Below are 15532 nucleotides of genomic sequence, written 5' to 3' on the forward strand. Positions count from 1 at the left end.
ATTCTAATTTTATATATAAATTATACGTATATAAATTAATTATTTTTAATATTAAATTTTTTAATTACTATCTAAGTTATCTAAGTTCAGAACTTATCAATGACATTAAATTTATTGTTCACTTTTTGGGAGTCATAATACTCGTCAGTTCCTTCGTAAGTAGTGTCGTCAAAATGAAATATATATAACATAGTTTATCAAAAAATTCACTTATCTTATTTCTAATATAGAAGTAAATATATATACATCTATATATTTCTGAATATTATATATTCTGATGCAATATTAGAAATTTCGATAATGCAGTTGTGTTAATCACCAACATAACCTCAATATTAGTGCAAGCAGTAATTGCACACGTGATGCGTCGTAGAAATCTTGTTATGATAATCAATAACTATTAATATTTGTAAATGTAATACATATATGCAGAGAATGTTATAATATATTTAATATTTAGCAACGAAATTTTCGACGATTAAGAATAGTAAAATTGTGAAGTTATTGACTTTAGTTTTGGTGAAACCTATTAGCAAAAATGTCTTCACCATTTACTTGTATCACATGCCGTGTAGTATTTAGAGATTTAGAAATACAAAGACAACATTACAAATCAGATTGGCATAGATACAATTTAAAGAGAAAAGTTGCTGAATTACCTCCTGTATCTGTGGAAGAATTTCAAATGAGAGTGATTGCGCAAAGAACCAAAGATGACAAAGAAAGAGAAGAGGAACTGATAAGTTGTAAAATGTGCAAAAAGAATTTCAGTACAAGAAATCAATATGAAAATCATTTATTATCAAAGAAACACAAGGAGAAATATGCAAAACAAAATGTTCCTTTTGAAAATGAAAGTAATGATGCTGGTCCAGCATTTGACTCTGTAATTAAGAAAAATGAAGAAGTTTCCGTGAAACAATTGACAGAAGATATGGAAATAAATTCTGATATTGAATCTGTAAATTCTGACGAATGGATTGAAGATAGTGAAAATCCAGTTACAAATAACAATTGCTTATTTTGTAATCATCATAGCAGATCATTAGTGCGTAATTTAAAACATATGACAATTGCACATTCATTTTTTATACCAGATCACGAATATTGCATGGATATTAAGGGCTTACTTGTATATCTCGGAGAAAAAATTTTTGCTGGATACATGTGCATTTGGTGTAATGATTCTGGTAAGTTCGTTTAAACTCTTATTTTTACACCTATGGAAAGATTAACAAGGTAATTATGTTTGGTTAACTAATCAACAGGAAGATCTTTTCAAAGTGCTGAGGCTGCTAGGGCTCATATGATTGATAAAGGTCATTGTAAAATGTTGCATGAAGGAAATGCATTAGCAGAATATGCAGAATTTTATGATTATTCATCCAGTTATCCTGATGCAGAAATTGGTGATCCAGAAGCTGAAGTTGAAATACCAGAATTAGATGACAGTAATTACCAATTAATATTACCATCAGGAAATGTTATTGGTCATAGATCTCTAATGAGATATTATAAGCAGAACTTAAATCCAAATAGAGCAGTTGCAGTATCAAAGAGTACAAAATTGCGTAAAATATTGTCACAATACAGAGCTTTAGGATGGCCAGAAACACAGAAAGAGGCTGCTATAAAGAAAGCTAGAGATATTAAATATATGCAAAGAATACAAGCAAAATATTCTACGCAATTGCAGTTTAAGGCAAATAAGTTGCAAAAACATTTTAGGCCTCAAGTGAATTTTTAAGCTTCTCTAATGTGTATAAATATTGTGCAAGACTGTATTCTTTTTTAAATTAAGTCTTAAATTAAGCCGTTCTTAATTAAGTTTAATGTAAAATTTTATTATTAGACATGCTTCTTGCATTACATATTGATACATTTATTACTAAAATAAAACCGTACTTAATCCAAATTTATATTCAATATTATTTAAAATTATTTGAAAGGACATATTGAGCATTATTGATTATGAACTATAATATTTATTTGGCGGATACTTTTACAAAATAATTTATAATATATTTTCGTAACATGTAACATCAACAAAAATAATACTCCTTATAACTTTATTCTATACTTGTGTGGACCCATCCAGTGATTCCTGTAATCATCAGCTTCGATAAATTTTTATACACGAATCAAGACTGTATTCTTTTTTAAATTAAGTCTTAAATTAAGCCGTTCTTAATTAAGTTTAATGTAAAATTTTATTATTAGACATGCTTCTTGCATTACATATTGATACATTTATTACTAAAATAAAACCGTACTTAATCCAAATTTATATTCAATATTATTTAAAATTATTTGAAAGGACATATTGAGCATTATTGATTATGAACTATAATATTTATTTGGCGGATACTTTTACAAAATAATTTATAATATATTTTCGTAACATGTAACATCAACAAAAATAATACTCCTTATAACTTTATTCTATACTTGTGTGGACCCATCCAGTGATTCCTGTAATCATCAGCTTCGATAAATTTTTATACACGAATCAAGAAATATTCCGTATCTTTTCTCGTCATAGCTGTAAAAAAACGCGCACACAATCGAGAATTTCGAACATTTCTATACTGCATACATATAAGATATACTTTCATTTTTTACCACCAGCTGTAGAATTGTACAGGACAAATGTTAACAAATGTTAAACTATCACATTTGATATACGATTCTTATTACGATATTATCGTTGATATATACCGACACTTCTTTGTGAGAATACACGAATTTCTTTTCGTACATCTTTTACTGTGCAATTCGTTTCATTCTGAATTAGCAGAATGTAAAATAAAAGTTCAATGAAGAAAATGTTAATTAGATCTTTTCGTTCTTGCATTTGTCAACTCAAATATATAATATTAACTATTTTTTTTTTTTTGTGCTTAGTAATGCCACAGCGTTCAGAACACCGACAAAGAACAGTAACCGATACCTCAAATCGTTAATACTTTCTAAGAGAGGCATACGATCTGTTCCATCTTTAGATATAAGTACTTTATAAATGCGTCTTTGAGACAAACATATATTAGAGATCTGTTATTGTCATACAACGATACACATAGTTTACACTACTGCTCTTTCGTAAAATCATTTTCTGGTTATTAAAGATTTCTCATGATTAACGTTGTATCTCGTATTTTGCTCTCTATTATATACTTTTTAATCTAACACCTTCACCATTAGCTTTAAGGCCTGATGGGGAGGAGCCGGTCTAATTGATTCATCAAGATCTCTGTACGGAATCATCGCTTCCACTTCAAAACCATGTTTGTAGCACACTTTCTGTGAATACATTCCCGTAGCATCAACTTTGACCACCTGCAGACATACAACAATATTGAACACTATATTTGCAAGGCATCTTTAATCGCACACGAACATTTACATACACTTTGTACGAAGTACACTGCGTGCAAAAATACCTCTCGAGAAAGTAAGTGCATTGCAATTTTACATCTTGGTAAACGAAAATCATCCCATGCATATTAATCGAAGAACATGCTGAAACAAAAACAAAATGTGAACTTCTTACCAAAATGACCACGCCTTCATGACAAATCGTGTTACACATACATATACATAGTATTTTTCTTTTGATAGATTTATTAATTTCGTTATTTTAAAATATTAAACTTAATAAATAATTTATTTATTTTTCATTTACATAAAAAAAGCATAAACTTTTGCAAATTATAATTCAAATTATTTGAAGGATTTGCCGTAAAATTAGTACAAGCTTCCAAGGTCAGGAATAAAGGTCACGGAGTACACAATAGTACGGCTCTAAAAAAATTTTTCACCGAACTTAAACTGCATGCTTCAATAACATCATACAGAGTTACGTATCATTTTGTGAATAAGTTACTATAATTATGACGATAAGACCGAAATATAATTTGGGATTACCTTAAAACCAGCGGATTTTGCGATTTCTATACTGTCTGCCATAAGAATGTTCGCCAGACCTCTTCCGCGGAAATTCTCATCAACACTGAGGATTCGGCATTCAAACAACTCGTCGACATTGTACTTGTAAAAAAGGTCTATTTTTTTGTTAACTTTGTAGAGAAGTCCGAAGATTATTTTGAATTTTTCGTCATTTAGTTCTGCGAGACGGCGTTCAGCTTCTTCGCGCTCCCCCTTCTTCAGAAGACCATTCAATGCCATACCAGCTATCTGATAGGACAGCACTTATGATCGACAATGAACTTAACGTTCAAGGTCCGTATATGTCACAGGAAAATATTCCCTCGTCAATGAAATATTTATAACGCAAAGTAAATCCACAAGTAATCGTTTCTTTATTATAAAAAGGAAAAGAATTCTTCTCTAATTCAGCTTACCATTCCATTTTGATCCACCAGCATTCTCGAATATCCCTGCTTTAAAGTGAGCAAGCAGTGTCTTTCCAGCTCGAATTGGCTCTCTCCTTTCTGGCATAGTCCTACCGCGTGATTCAAGGGTTCGTCGGAGAAGAAATTCCATTTTAAGTGGTTAATTGCATCGTCAAAACGATTTTCTGGAACATCCACGACCTTTAAATCATCCGACGACATCTTTGGGGTGGTCACGGCACAAATTTTCCGCGCACTGAAAGGATTTTCCACGCGCGCACTACCCTTAGTAGGGAGAGTTGACTCATATGGGAAAAGGTCCATATATTGATTGACCCAGTTCAAGAAATTTACTGGCTATAATGATTATGCATCCTTCTTAATTATTCCTAATACAAATTCACGCTCTTCATACCTACAATGATAATGAAGCTTTTGAATAGAGAATAAGAAAATTATGAATGTATTGGATTTATAATCTTGGGTATCAATTGAATACACTATTAGAAAGAAGTATGTATTTATTGTATGATGAAAATCAGTGATGTACTTATAAATGAAATGGATAGATAAATATTTTTTAATGTCATAGAGGAGATAAAGTAATGGCAAATAAAAAATATAAACATAGAAATAAATATATATATGTACATATTTATTTTTCATAAATTTTTGATAGTTGACTCTATAACATTCTATAACGTTGTCACTGCGAATTATTTGCATAAAATTATATCCATATATCAATATAACAATGTGAATATATTGAATGCGCCAAAAACAGTTTCAACAAATGTCAAATCAATGATACGCAGCTGACGAAGAGCATTATTAACATCTTTCAATTATACGATGATAGATTACAATATAATATACTATCTGATATACTATATTACATTGTAATTAAAAAATGTTAGTAATACTGTAAAATTATTATCTGCTTGTATAGATGCTTAATAATACAATCTTTTGTGTAATGTAGCTGAGTACTGTGAAATTAGTATTGTCCAAAGATTTTTGTGGAAGGACTAAATCTATTCTCATACTTCATTGGATTCATTCTTTAACCGCATTCATTCAGAATTAAAACATATTTTTTAATACTCCAGAGTGTGAAAACAATTTATGTACAGTGTTTAAAATAATATATCATCATCTCCTTCATCGAGCATATTTGCAGCTTCTACATCTCTGCCAGAAGCAATCATCTCTGCTCTAGCTGCTTCAAGCTGTGAAACAATTTAAACATTGCAAACAATATTTAATTAAAAAAAGATATAAAAAATGGAATTATCTTTTACCTTAGCTTTTGCTTGTTTCTTTTTATCCTGAATCTTTTTTAATCGGTAGAACTCTTCTCTTTCCAATTCATCCAGCTCAGAAATTATATAAGCAAGAGTTTTCTCAATTCTTGGAATGATAACATGTTCAATGGCATTTACACGGCGATTTGTAATTTTAATAACTTCATCCAAGGTCACAAAACTTGTTTGTAAAGATGCTAATTCCACTAATAATTTAATTGCTCTTTGATAATTCTTTTTCAATTTTGCTAATTGTTGGCCACCTCTTGCCAAACCTGCTAACTCATATGTATCCGTACCATCTTGATAAGATTCAAATACTGGAAGATTAACACCAGCAACGTTATCTTTCTTAGATCTAATTTTAATTTGTGCTTTTGTTACATTCTGAAGAACCACTTGATTGAAATCTCCAGTTGCAAATTTAGCTTCAGCCAGTGAAAATGCTGCCTCCTTCATTACTTCGCCCATAAGAGTTTTTGTCTAAATAGAAAGATATATAAAAAATTATGGAAAAATGAAAATTATCCACACAAATACAAGTATTTTTGTATACCTCAATAATTTTACCCAGAATTAATCTAAAACGCATTTGTAATGCATCTGCTTTCTTTTTCAACAAACCATGACCTTTTTGCGCTCCTTGTAAACGGGACTTCATTAACATTTGCGCTCTAAAAAAAAATAGATATAAAAAATGTAAATTATATTATTATTTCTATAAACATTATTAATTAAATGAAAAAAGTACAATATGCACACTTGATGTCCTTGTACGTACAACAATGAAAGACTGCGATCATAATAATGAAATAATTATGTATCAATGATACAAATATACATTTAAAAATATAATTTAATCATTTTAAACAAATAGAAATAGGGTTACACCCATCTAATAACGAATGATAACAGTCTCAAAAAATTTCGTAATGAAGAATAGTAAAGAGGTATTAAATAAGATCTATTAAAAAATAAAATAGTATTGTATAATTTAAAAGAGAAAGACTCACCCCCGAGAAGGGAAAATTGCGAGTTTATCTTTTCCAGACATAGTTACAAGAAATATCAAGCAGACAAGAATGAAACTGATCAGCTGACTCGTGAGACCGGAAATGTCAAACTATATATATAGTTGCATGAAAATTAGCGCGTTAGCGCGTAATTTTAAAAATGGTAATAAAGTGGCGGGAAAAATATCAAATCTTTTTTATATACTGACATATATAAGACAATTGAGAAACAAAATGTCGCTATATTAACATCACTGCATGAATTTGAAAATTTACATGTGTAATTAAAACTTATAAAATCAAATTAAAATAACATCATTCAAGCAAAGAATGAAGTAGGGAGAATCGAAAACAAAATTTTTCAATGGCACACAAGTACGATACTTTCTACTCGATTGAAGAAATGAAAAATAGTTTCGTACAACAATTAATAAAAGAAAATCGTTGTTTCCGTATTAATGGCAGTAAATCAAATAACACATTCAAGATAGACTGTCAATCCACATAGCATACATAGAAGTTGCTGGTAATTTGGTGTAGTAGCCTCTGAGAGCCTCTGAGAATATTCTTATGAGAATGAATATTAATCGTCTTTAGATATAGGTCTGTATATGTTCAACATATAAACGAAACGAAAAATAAACACTAAATAGAAAATCTCTATTCCAGGCTTACTTATATATTTCTTTTGGTAAATTACACTATTAATTTTATGCAAAAGAAAATGATTCATACATCAGATATTTCGAAAGATTTTATATTAAATAAAGCAGTCCGTGATGCTACAAATATTTTATTAGGACCATACAAGCCAGTGGAACCAACTCCAGCTTACTATGAAAGTAAATTTGAAACGATCAATCACATTAAGGAGAAATGGATATCACATTCACAAGATTTTTTATTAAGAATGGCAACAATTGCTTGGGATTTTTTAAATATTTTGGATATGTTTCAAAATAATTTGGTAAACCAAAGTACAGAAGCAGATATTTCAAATAACAATATTTAAATCATAAAATGAATGTATTTATAATGCACCTTCTATTGCTAATGTGAATTGACAGCTTATGTAACAAGGGATAATTAAGTATATTACTGCAATGTAATTAATATAAGTATTTTTAATAAAAATATACAAAGCTATTTTGTACAATATTCTACAAGGACGATTGTCCAGGCTTCAACACTTGTCTTATATTCATATTTATTCTAGCTTCAGAAATGTAAGTTCTTGCTTTATTCCAATCATCTTGATTCCATACACAGTATTGATTATTGACACTTGTTTCTTTGTTATCCCATGGTGCATTGGTAGCTGGTAAAATTTTTGGTATGCCATGATATCTTAAACGGGACTTTTCAGACATTACTATTATATCTCCATTTTGTAAAAATATGGCATTGGCTGCATCGTCTTGTGTAAGTCCTCCGATTAAAAATATTGCAGTTTGACCAAAACTTATAGAGAATAAGGGTGCTTCCACATTAACTTCAGAATGATCAGTATGACCTGATAAAGTTGAATTCATTCTATAATAATTAATAATTGCTGCTTCAGCTTTAAAATCCTTAAAACCTAATGTTTGTGCTAAAAATGAAGTCAGCAAAGACAACTCAATAGGCATTTTTGTCTTGGATGATTCAGAATATAATTTTGTATTCCAATTGTGATGATAACCAAATGTTGCCCATCTTAATTTTGATAATAATTCTTTACCTTTATTAGAGTTTCTGTAATTAATGTAATAAATATATATGCTGTAAATATGTCTCTTTTTAGATTATTATGCTGTATCTTACCTAAAACATTTATCCCACCAATCTTCGTCATCATTTAAAAGATTATGAGCATCTAAGTTTAATTTATGTGGCTTTCTTGAGTACTCTTTTAAGCATTTTATAATCCAATATCGTTGTCCGTATATTGTAAATGGATTTTTTATGAAAATAAGACCTGGAATATTTCGAAATTCGAAGACTTTCCAGTCTCCCACTGGTCTTAAACCTAATTCAAGTTCACATTGTTCATCGAGTAACTTCCCTCTAAAATCAATAACCTGAAAAGCATTTATATACAGAATTTATATACATAAAGTACGATGATTTTCGCAATTTATTACGTACTTTGTTATAATCAGGCTTATCTAAATCAATTACATCTTTCAAATCGGGACAAGGGTTTCGACTCTTATAATATTTAAAGCTATCTTTGAACATTACATTGAATCATGAGCGCTGCCATGTTTGTTAATTTGCACATGCACCGTTGAGCGGCGCTGCATTGTTTGTTACTTGGATCTGTGCAATTTGAAAGTAGATTTTAACGCAGATTCCTGAGCGAGATACTATTAAATACTTCAGATGTTTGAATAAGAATGTCATTTTGACCCGGTTCGCAATGATGACAATTGAAAGTATAGATTCTCCTACTCTAAATCATCCGGCTGCAACTTTTTCTCAATGTCCATCAAAAAAAAAAAAGAAAAAATTTTCATTGCGACGCATCTCGTATCACAACTAAGTAATTAAAGATGAATTTACGATGTGACATGTGACTAAGTACCACGCAGAAACGATCGATGAGTAGACACGTGGACAGCACATTCTGCATTACGATTATTTGACTCGTTTAGCATTATAATAGCATCATTGTGAACATTAATAGTCAGATACATATCGAAAAAGTCTGAGCTCCAAGCAATTTTTTTCTTACCATGCCCAACCCCGTCCTCCTATCTGTGTACTCACACGTTAATGGACTGTGACTAATTTTGAAGCGTAATTTTCGCATAATAATACTGCCGGGAAATCTATGATTTCATAGAGGCGAAGAGAGGCACGACAACCGACTTCAAGGCTTTTCGAAAGCTTCGTGCAAATTAATAGTGCGCGCCGCGTTAATAATCGTCCATTTCCATCGCTCCTATTCTCCATAAATTCCACCCACTCACCTAGCCCGGTTCGCGAATGATTGTTCACCTGTACTTCGAAGAATACGAACGAACCTTGTTCCAGTTAATAAACTGGATCTTGAGTTCAACCACTTCACCGATCCTGTTGGATCATACGTCTATTTAACATATTGACTACTATGGGGGTCACCGGTGAATTGCTATTGACTGCATGGGGGTCACCGGTAATTAATTATTATCTGCTGGAATTAATTATTATCAGATCTTTCAGAGTGTAATTAAAATAACCAATTCGTTACTTCTTTTCATAGAAATTTTATATGTTTTCTGCCATGTGCTATAAAATATTGTAATTATTTTAGAAGATATTATATTTCATTTTGAATTCTTTAGTACAAGTTCAGGGAAGGAAAGAGGGACTTATAATGTTAAAATAAGTAATATTTTTATCGTTAAGTTGACGACGTAAAATACTAGATACAAAATAAAACACTCAAACTTTATTCTTTCAGTAATACATGTTACACATTAAAACGTACAAAATTCGATCAGCGACCAATGATTTAATAATTAAGTAATTTTAAATCACCATGTATTGTGTTACAATTGTTTTATGTCATATTATAATTATTAAGCCAAAATAACATTTACAACGAGGGAGTGTACAAGAAGAAAGCATCCAACATCTCCCGTAATATGATCATAAGTGAATAATGTTGAAAGTAAAGATAAAAATGAACGGAAAGAATTGACATAGGTGGAACAGCAACACGCGGGCTCGAATATACCGGCGCATTAAGAGAGCGCGTATTCTCTGACAGTTTCATGTCAACAAATGTCTTGCCCGCGAGTCGCGCCCAGCCATAAGCCAGGTCTGCACCAAGCAATCGCGATATATTCGCGGTGTAATCAGCCAATCACGCGTTCCTGTCGCGTCACTATCGACCAATCGCGTATGTTTCTCGTGACGACAGTTGCTAAATATAGCTCTTATATATCTAGGCCGCTCGCAACCGCGAATTATCCACAGTCGTGCGTCGGCAGCCGCCGGAGAAGGACGGTGTGGGGCGTATCGGGGCGCTGTGTTGTCGTTCGCACTGAAAAAGGTAGGACCCGTACACGCACCTAAAACAAACCGTCTTCTCTGCACGTGATAAAGCTCTTTGTAGGTCGAGTCGCATACGGCTATTCTTGTAATATAGTTCAAGGAATGCAATAAGGTGTATCGAGGTTGCGGTAGTAATTTCATTAGGCCTCCTTCGTAGATTAGATTGTCAACCGCATTTTCAAACCACGGGTACAGTTTACGTTGCAATGTTTGTGACGTTTATTTATCGATTAATCTAAATTCGTTGGAGATTTTTTTTTTTATAAAACCGGGTGTTTGGAAGAAATTGGACATATTTAAAAGATTATCAATGGATTCCTTTATCACTGAAATTTGGGTAGGGATGTTGGGAAGCAGATAAATGTCAACATTATCAGTGACAGTCTCAGTAACATTCGTAGAGAAATACGACAAAAATCGAATTCGCAAGTAGCCAAGGTCGTGCGACTACGACGAACGGAGCTTTATTATGAACATGTATTATTACGACAAGAATCGAGGGAAGAATATATTGAATGTAACATTAATATTTTTTAAGAATATTTCCCTGCCTCGATTCTTGTCGTATCTTTTTTACCATATATATTTATCAATAATAACACTAAACTCTTAAAAAGCGTTCATAAAATCTTACGAACAACTGTTCTGGTAACTTCTTTCTTTCCAAATTCAATTCGAACGATTGTTCTGGTAACTTTTCTCTGTCCAAATTCAATTCGAACGATTCAAATGAAATAATCGCGGTAACGTTCGTGCATCGCGTTTCCATGGATATGAAGTTGGCTGTAAAAAGTCAATTATCGTTTACCGCGTCCACTCGATACAAATTGTTCGTAAGCTTTACTATATTCGCGCACTAGAACGATTTATCACGATATAGTGAATTCGTTTCGAGAATTTCTCAATTCGATATGGGCTTATGACACCTGAGGATGCACTCGTAATAATGCATGAATAGTGTCACGGAGAACATCTGGTGTAGTGGGGAATCTTAAATATAGCAAAACAGAACATTGGCAACATTGTCACGAATCTAGTAAATACTATATAGTATCCTCACACGGTACCAATGCTCCTGATTGCACAATACCTTACTTCGAACTAAATATTCAAAGTATATACACTCCTTTCATTCTCCTATATTTTTTTAATTTTTTTTTATTATTATTATTTTTTAATAGATTCGTAAAGCGGTAAGAAAGAATTTTGGAGGTTTTGCGATCGTTCGAGCATCTCTTTTATATATATGCGAATGAAAGTATAATGTTTATATTGGCATGTAAAGTGGAGTTAAGTAGGATCACAAATAACCGTAATCATAAAACCTCATATTACGACGGCTTAAATGGGCAGTGCGTTTATTATGAACGACTTAGTGTTTACTGGAAATGTATGCTCATAAGGGAACATATTTATCTCTGGAAAAACAAACTTCGCGAATACCTTAATCGAAATGTTTTCTATTTCTTTTTGTTTTTATAAATATTCTATAAATATTCTACGTGTACATACATAAAATATTTTATTATTTCACACATTTTTACTGATTTTAAATATTATAAATCAAACATTGAAAATGAATTTACAATTGTTCGTATTATGATGGTAATATGAATGAATCTTTTCACTTTAATTATTTAATTTGCATTTCTATATTAATAAATAATTACCAACCCTTATATTATTATTAAAAAATTAAATAAACAAGTGTTTATGATAAATTTTAAAAATATTAACAAACATTGAAAGAGATGTTCTACAAATTTCCCAACGAATATATGTAGATCTACTCTTATATAAACAATTTGTTATATAATATTTAAGTAGCAAACAGAGTATACGTGTTGTAACAAATATCTATTGTTGTAGAATATATTCAATTGAAGTACAATGCCGCGTGCAATTATCTATATTTAAATGCAACTACGGAATAGAATAGTGAATGAAAATATTGCAAGTTAGGTATCCAATGTGGAGATATGCGTTCTCCAAGTCACGAATCTTAAATGTTTACTTTCATTTGTAAACTTCCTCCACGACTGATAACCATTATACAACAATAATCTTATCTTTGTATTCACTATGCAAACGAGCCAATCTTCCTAAGGTGCAATCTGTTGGGCGTGATAATTAGCCGCAAGGTTAGACAACTTAATGGCCATAAGTTTTCGCACATTGTTATATATTTCATCAATTTTTATTTCTACTAAATTTTTTTTTACGAAACACGGTTCGTGAGAATTCAAATATAAAAATTCCCATTGGAATTTCTTTCTTTGGTATTTTCACATGACTTTGTGCATTAGCAACTTGCAATGAGAATTCGTCACGTGTTACATTGTTAAAAACCGAAAATGAAATATTCTTTATCTTCTTCTTTTAGTTTTCAAATATTATATCATCTTTTTTAGTTCAATTCCTGAGTTCTTGAAATATTAAAATATATATGTATATAATATTTTATATACATATATATCTATATATAATATATGTTTTGTAATATTTCAAAAACTGTAACATATAAATATATTTATCATATTATTAGTAATTGAGAAACATTAGAAGAATTTAATACGAAAATCCATTAAATGAATCTATATGGATTATTTAGAGTCAAGGAAAATTAAAACAACGACGTTTTCCTTGTTAAACGAATATATCTACATAATGTATACTAATTTTGTAGTTTTATGGTTTTACATCTTGTAATAATAGTTTATGTTTAACTTTTTATGAGCAAACACGCTTTTTTATATCTCGTAAGAAACCTAGCTTAACTGAAATCTAAATGTAGTCATAATTTGATTCAAAGTCGAAGCTAGAACTGTAATGTAAATTCAAATGTAAACTTATTTGATATTATAATTCACTACTTTGTAAAAGTATTTTTCTATATTGAATTCAATGTCATTCAAACAGAAGAAATCTTCTGTATTTTTTAAATTAAATACTAATAGTAATAAATATAGAGATCGATTAAAGACATTTTACATACATATGTAGAGAGATTCTAAAGCAAATTTAGTTATCATCGATGCTATAATAAATCTTAATAAAAAGTTAGCGGTCGTCCATATGTCAATTGTACTCAGAAAAATATTCAGATTTTTTATTTCAATAAAAATTTAGACAGCTACGTTATTTTTGAAGCCATTAATTTTAGCGAACATTAAATTAAAAAAGAAGATAAAAAGATTCTGTTTTCTGAGTAACATTTAAATTCGAACACCTACGTTCTTTTCGAAAATTCAGAATATGAAATAGCTAATAGCTAAGTTCATTCAAAAGAATGGAAATATTCACTAAATCAGCTAAAAAAGTCACTATGCTTCTGTAAGCGAAACTATACTTTTGTAATACAATATATGTATATATACTTACAATATATGTATATATTAAGTTAACAGAGAAGTAATTTAGCTTTTTTATTATACTAAGAAGACATACATAATTTTAAACAAAATTTTGTATAGATTAAAATTTTAATAGACTAATACTCCTGGTCAATTTTGCTTCATCTTGAAGATCAAAAGATGTAAATGCAGTTATTTAAAATTCTTTCTCATCTGTCTCTTCCCCGAATAATAAATTACTTGAATTACTGAATAACAAATTATTTTTAAATAGAAGATACATTAATTATCTAAAACCAGAAAGAAATTTTCAAAACCATTATATTATTTCATAGGTAAAACAAATCTCTATCCAAGTTCCATTTCTTTAACTTTATTTATAAAAATATAAATTCGCATAAATATTCACAGTTTAATAGTGACATTATAGTAAATTGACTCGTACGTTGATTCACACTATTGATTCACGCAAATAATGTGATTCATACATGGGTATCTATGAAATCAACGTTACTTTTTGCACTAACTCAATAAATATCTATACTATGTCTATAGCACAGTATGTTGAAGCTGTTACAGTTTTAGTTAAAAAAACGAATTTCCCAAGAGATAAGCATGCATTATCGCGAAATTTTTAAGTAATTACTATGTCTGATAGATCGACAAAGATTCCTCGGTCCTTCGCGACCATGACCTTACTGACATTTAATTCTTAGATCGTTATCGACATCGAAACCCACTCATACAGGATTTGCACGTGTTGCAGGTAGCGTGCGCATTTCCATAATGCCGAAGGCCATCAAATATTGTACCTAGGCGAATACCTTAACTTCACTCGTCTGTTTATCTCGCTTTCATCGAGCATTTCTTTCTCCCTTCAGCTCCATTGGTTTTAAATTTAGTTCTTGTTGCACGCGTATTTGCCATTTGTATTGATTTTCTCATATCTTTGATCACTGTCTGAGATTTGTCGAGGAACGTGAATCGAAATTCTCCTAGATTGATTTACAGCTTCACTTCAGAATTCTCAAGTATGGTCCTCGTTTAGGAATCGCGGAAAGAAAGTTTAAATTTTACGACACTGATCGTTCTCAGATTATTTATTTTTTAATAAAGGATATATATTTATATATATATTTTTTTATAGATATGATCAATTATCCGAAAATGTAAAAGAAGTTCTGAGATATTTATGAACATCTCTATTCTATTGTCTACTATAATAATATTATTATTTTTTCGATGCAAATGAAAATTGATCAAGACTAAAATTTATCTTTGATATTTGATCGATTGATTTTATTTCTATAAAATATTAAATCTATTACGGAGAAACAATATTGTCTGAAATTATATAACAATTTCGGGAAAAAGTTGTCAGGCAACAAGCGAATACCTATTGTTCGTTGTCATCAGATTCTAAGATAAAGATCTATAGAACTTCATGCGACTGTACGCGCATAAGAAAATTAAAAAAAGAAACAGAC

The 15532-nt window shown here is 30.5% G+C and overlaps 5 protein-coding genes across 10 annotated transcripts in view; 2 read left to right on the forward strand and 3 right to left on the reverse strand.

Moving 5' to 3' along the window:
• Window positions 1-76: 76 nt before the first annotated feature.
• LOC122527938 (zinc finger protein 622) lies at window positions 77-1915 on the forward strand. Its single transcript, XM_043652546.1, has 2 exons — window positions 77-1190; window positions 1269-1915. The coding sequence occupies exons 1-2, from the start codon at window positions 539-541 to the stop codon at window positions 1745-1747; spliced, it is 1131 nt and encodes a 376-aa protein (XP_043508481.1). The 5' UTR covers window positions 77-538; the 3' UTR covers window positions 1748-1915.
• Window positions 1916-2848: 933 nt separating this feature from the next.
• On the reverse strand, window positions 2849-4745 carry LOC122527939 (arylalkylamine N-acetyltransferase 1-like). 4 transcript variants are annotated; one of them, XR_006306457.1, is made up of 4 exons: window positions 4362-4742; window positions 3925-4194; window positions 3408-3519; window positions 3200-3336 (listed from the first exon to the last, which is right to left on the reverse strand). XR_006306457.1 is itself a non-coding variant. In XM_043652549.1 (4 exons), exons 1-3 carry the CDS (start codon window positions 4674-4676, stop codon window positions 3490-3492), a joined length of 615 nt encoding a protein of 204 aa, XP_043508484.1. In that variant the 5' UTR covers window positions 4677-4745; the 3' UTR covers window positions 3208-3336; window positions 3441-3489. The 4 variants fall into 4 exon arrangements, 3 of the variants coding, with proteins under 3 accessions (XP_043508482.1, XP_043508483.1, XP_043508484.1); XM_043652549.1 differs by having other exon boundaries at window positions 3208-3336; window positions 3441-3519; window positions 4362-4745; XM_043652547.1 differs by lacking the exon at window positions 3408-3519 and having other exon boundaries at window positions 2849-3336; window positions 4362-4744.
• A 241-nt stretch (window positions 4746-4986) lies between these two features.
• On the reverse strand, window positions 4987-6774 carry LOC122527940 (V-type proton ATPase subunit D 1). The gene is made up of 4 exons (XM_043652551.1): window positions 6670-6774; window positions 6213-6330; window positions 5654-6139; window positions 4987-5581 (listed from the first exon to the last, which is right to left on the reverse strand). Exons 1-4 carry the CDS (start codon window positions 6708-6710, stop codon window positions 5489-5491), a joined length of 738 nt encoding a protein of 245 aa, XP_043508486.1. The 5' UTR covers window positions 6711-6774; the 3' UTR covers window positions 4987-5488.
• Window positions 6775-7775: 1001 nt separating this feature from the next.
• LOC122527942 (nucleic acid dioxygenase ALKBH1) lies at window positions 7776-9478 on the reverse strand. 2 transcript variants are annotated; one of them, XM_043652555.1, is made up of 3 exons: window positions 9386-9478; window positions 8473-8729; window positions 7776-8403 (listed from the first exon to the last, which is right to left on the reverse strand). In XM_043652555.1, the coding sequence occupies exons 1-3, from the start codon at window positions 9461-9463 to the stop codon at window positions 7830-7832; spliced, it is 909 nt and encodes a 302-aa protein (XP_043508490.1). In that variant the 5' UTR covers window positions 9464-9478; the 3' UTR covers window positions 7776-7829. The 2 variants fall into 2 exon arrangements, with proteins under 2 accessions (XP_043508490.1, XP_043508489.1); XM_043652554.1 differs by lacking the exon at window positions 9386-9478 and adding an exon at window positions 8797-9029.
• Window positions 9479-10609: 1131 nt separating this feature from the next.
• LOC122527933 (activating transcription factor 3) overlaps window positions 10610-15532 on the forward strand; it is a 34150-nt gene continuing 29227 nt past the window's right edge. For both annotated transcript variants that reach the window (XM_043652530.1, XM_043652531.1), the window contains exon 1: window positions 10610-10690. The gene's annotated coding sequence lies outside the window, so the exon portion shown is untranslated. The remainder of the gene's footprint in view (window positions 10691-15532) is intronic.

This window comes from Frieseomelitta varia, unplaced genomic scaffold, assembly GCF_011392965.1.
Source record: "Frieseomelitta varia isolate USP_RPSP 00005682 unplaced genomic scaffold, Fvar_1.2 scaffold_24, whole genome shotgun sequence".
In the NCBI taxonomy this organism is placed as follows: domain Eukaryota; kingdom Metazoa; phylum Arthropoda; class Insecta; order Hymenoptera; family Apidae; genus Frieseomelitta; species Frieseomelitta varia.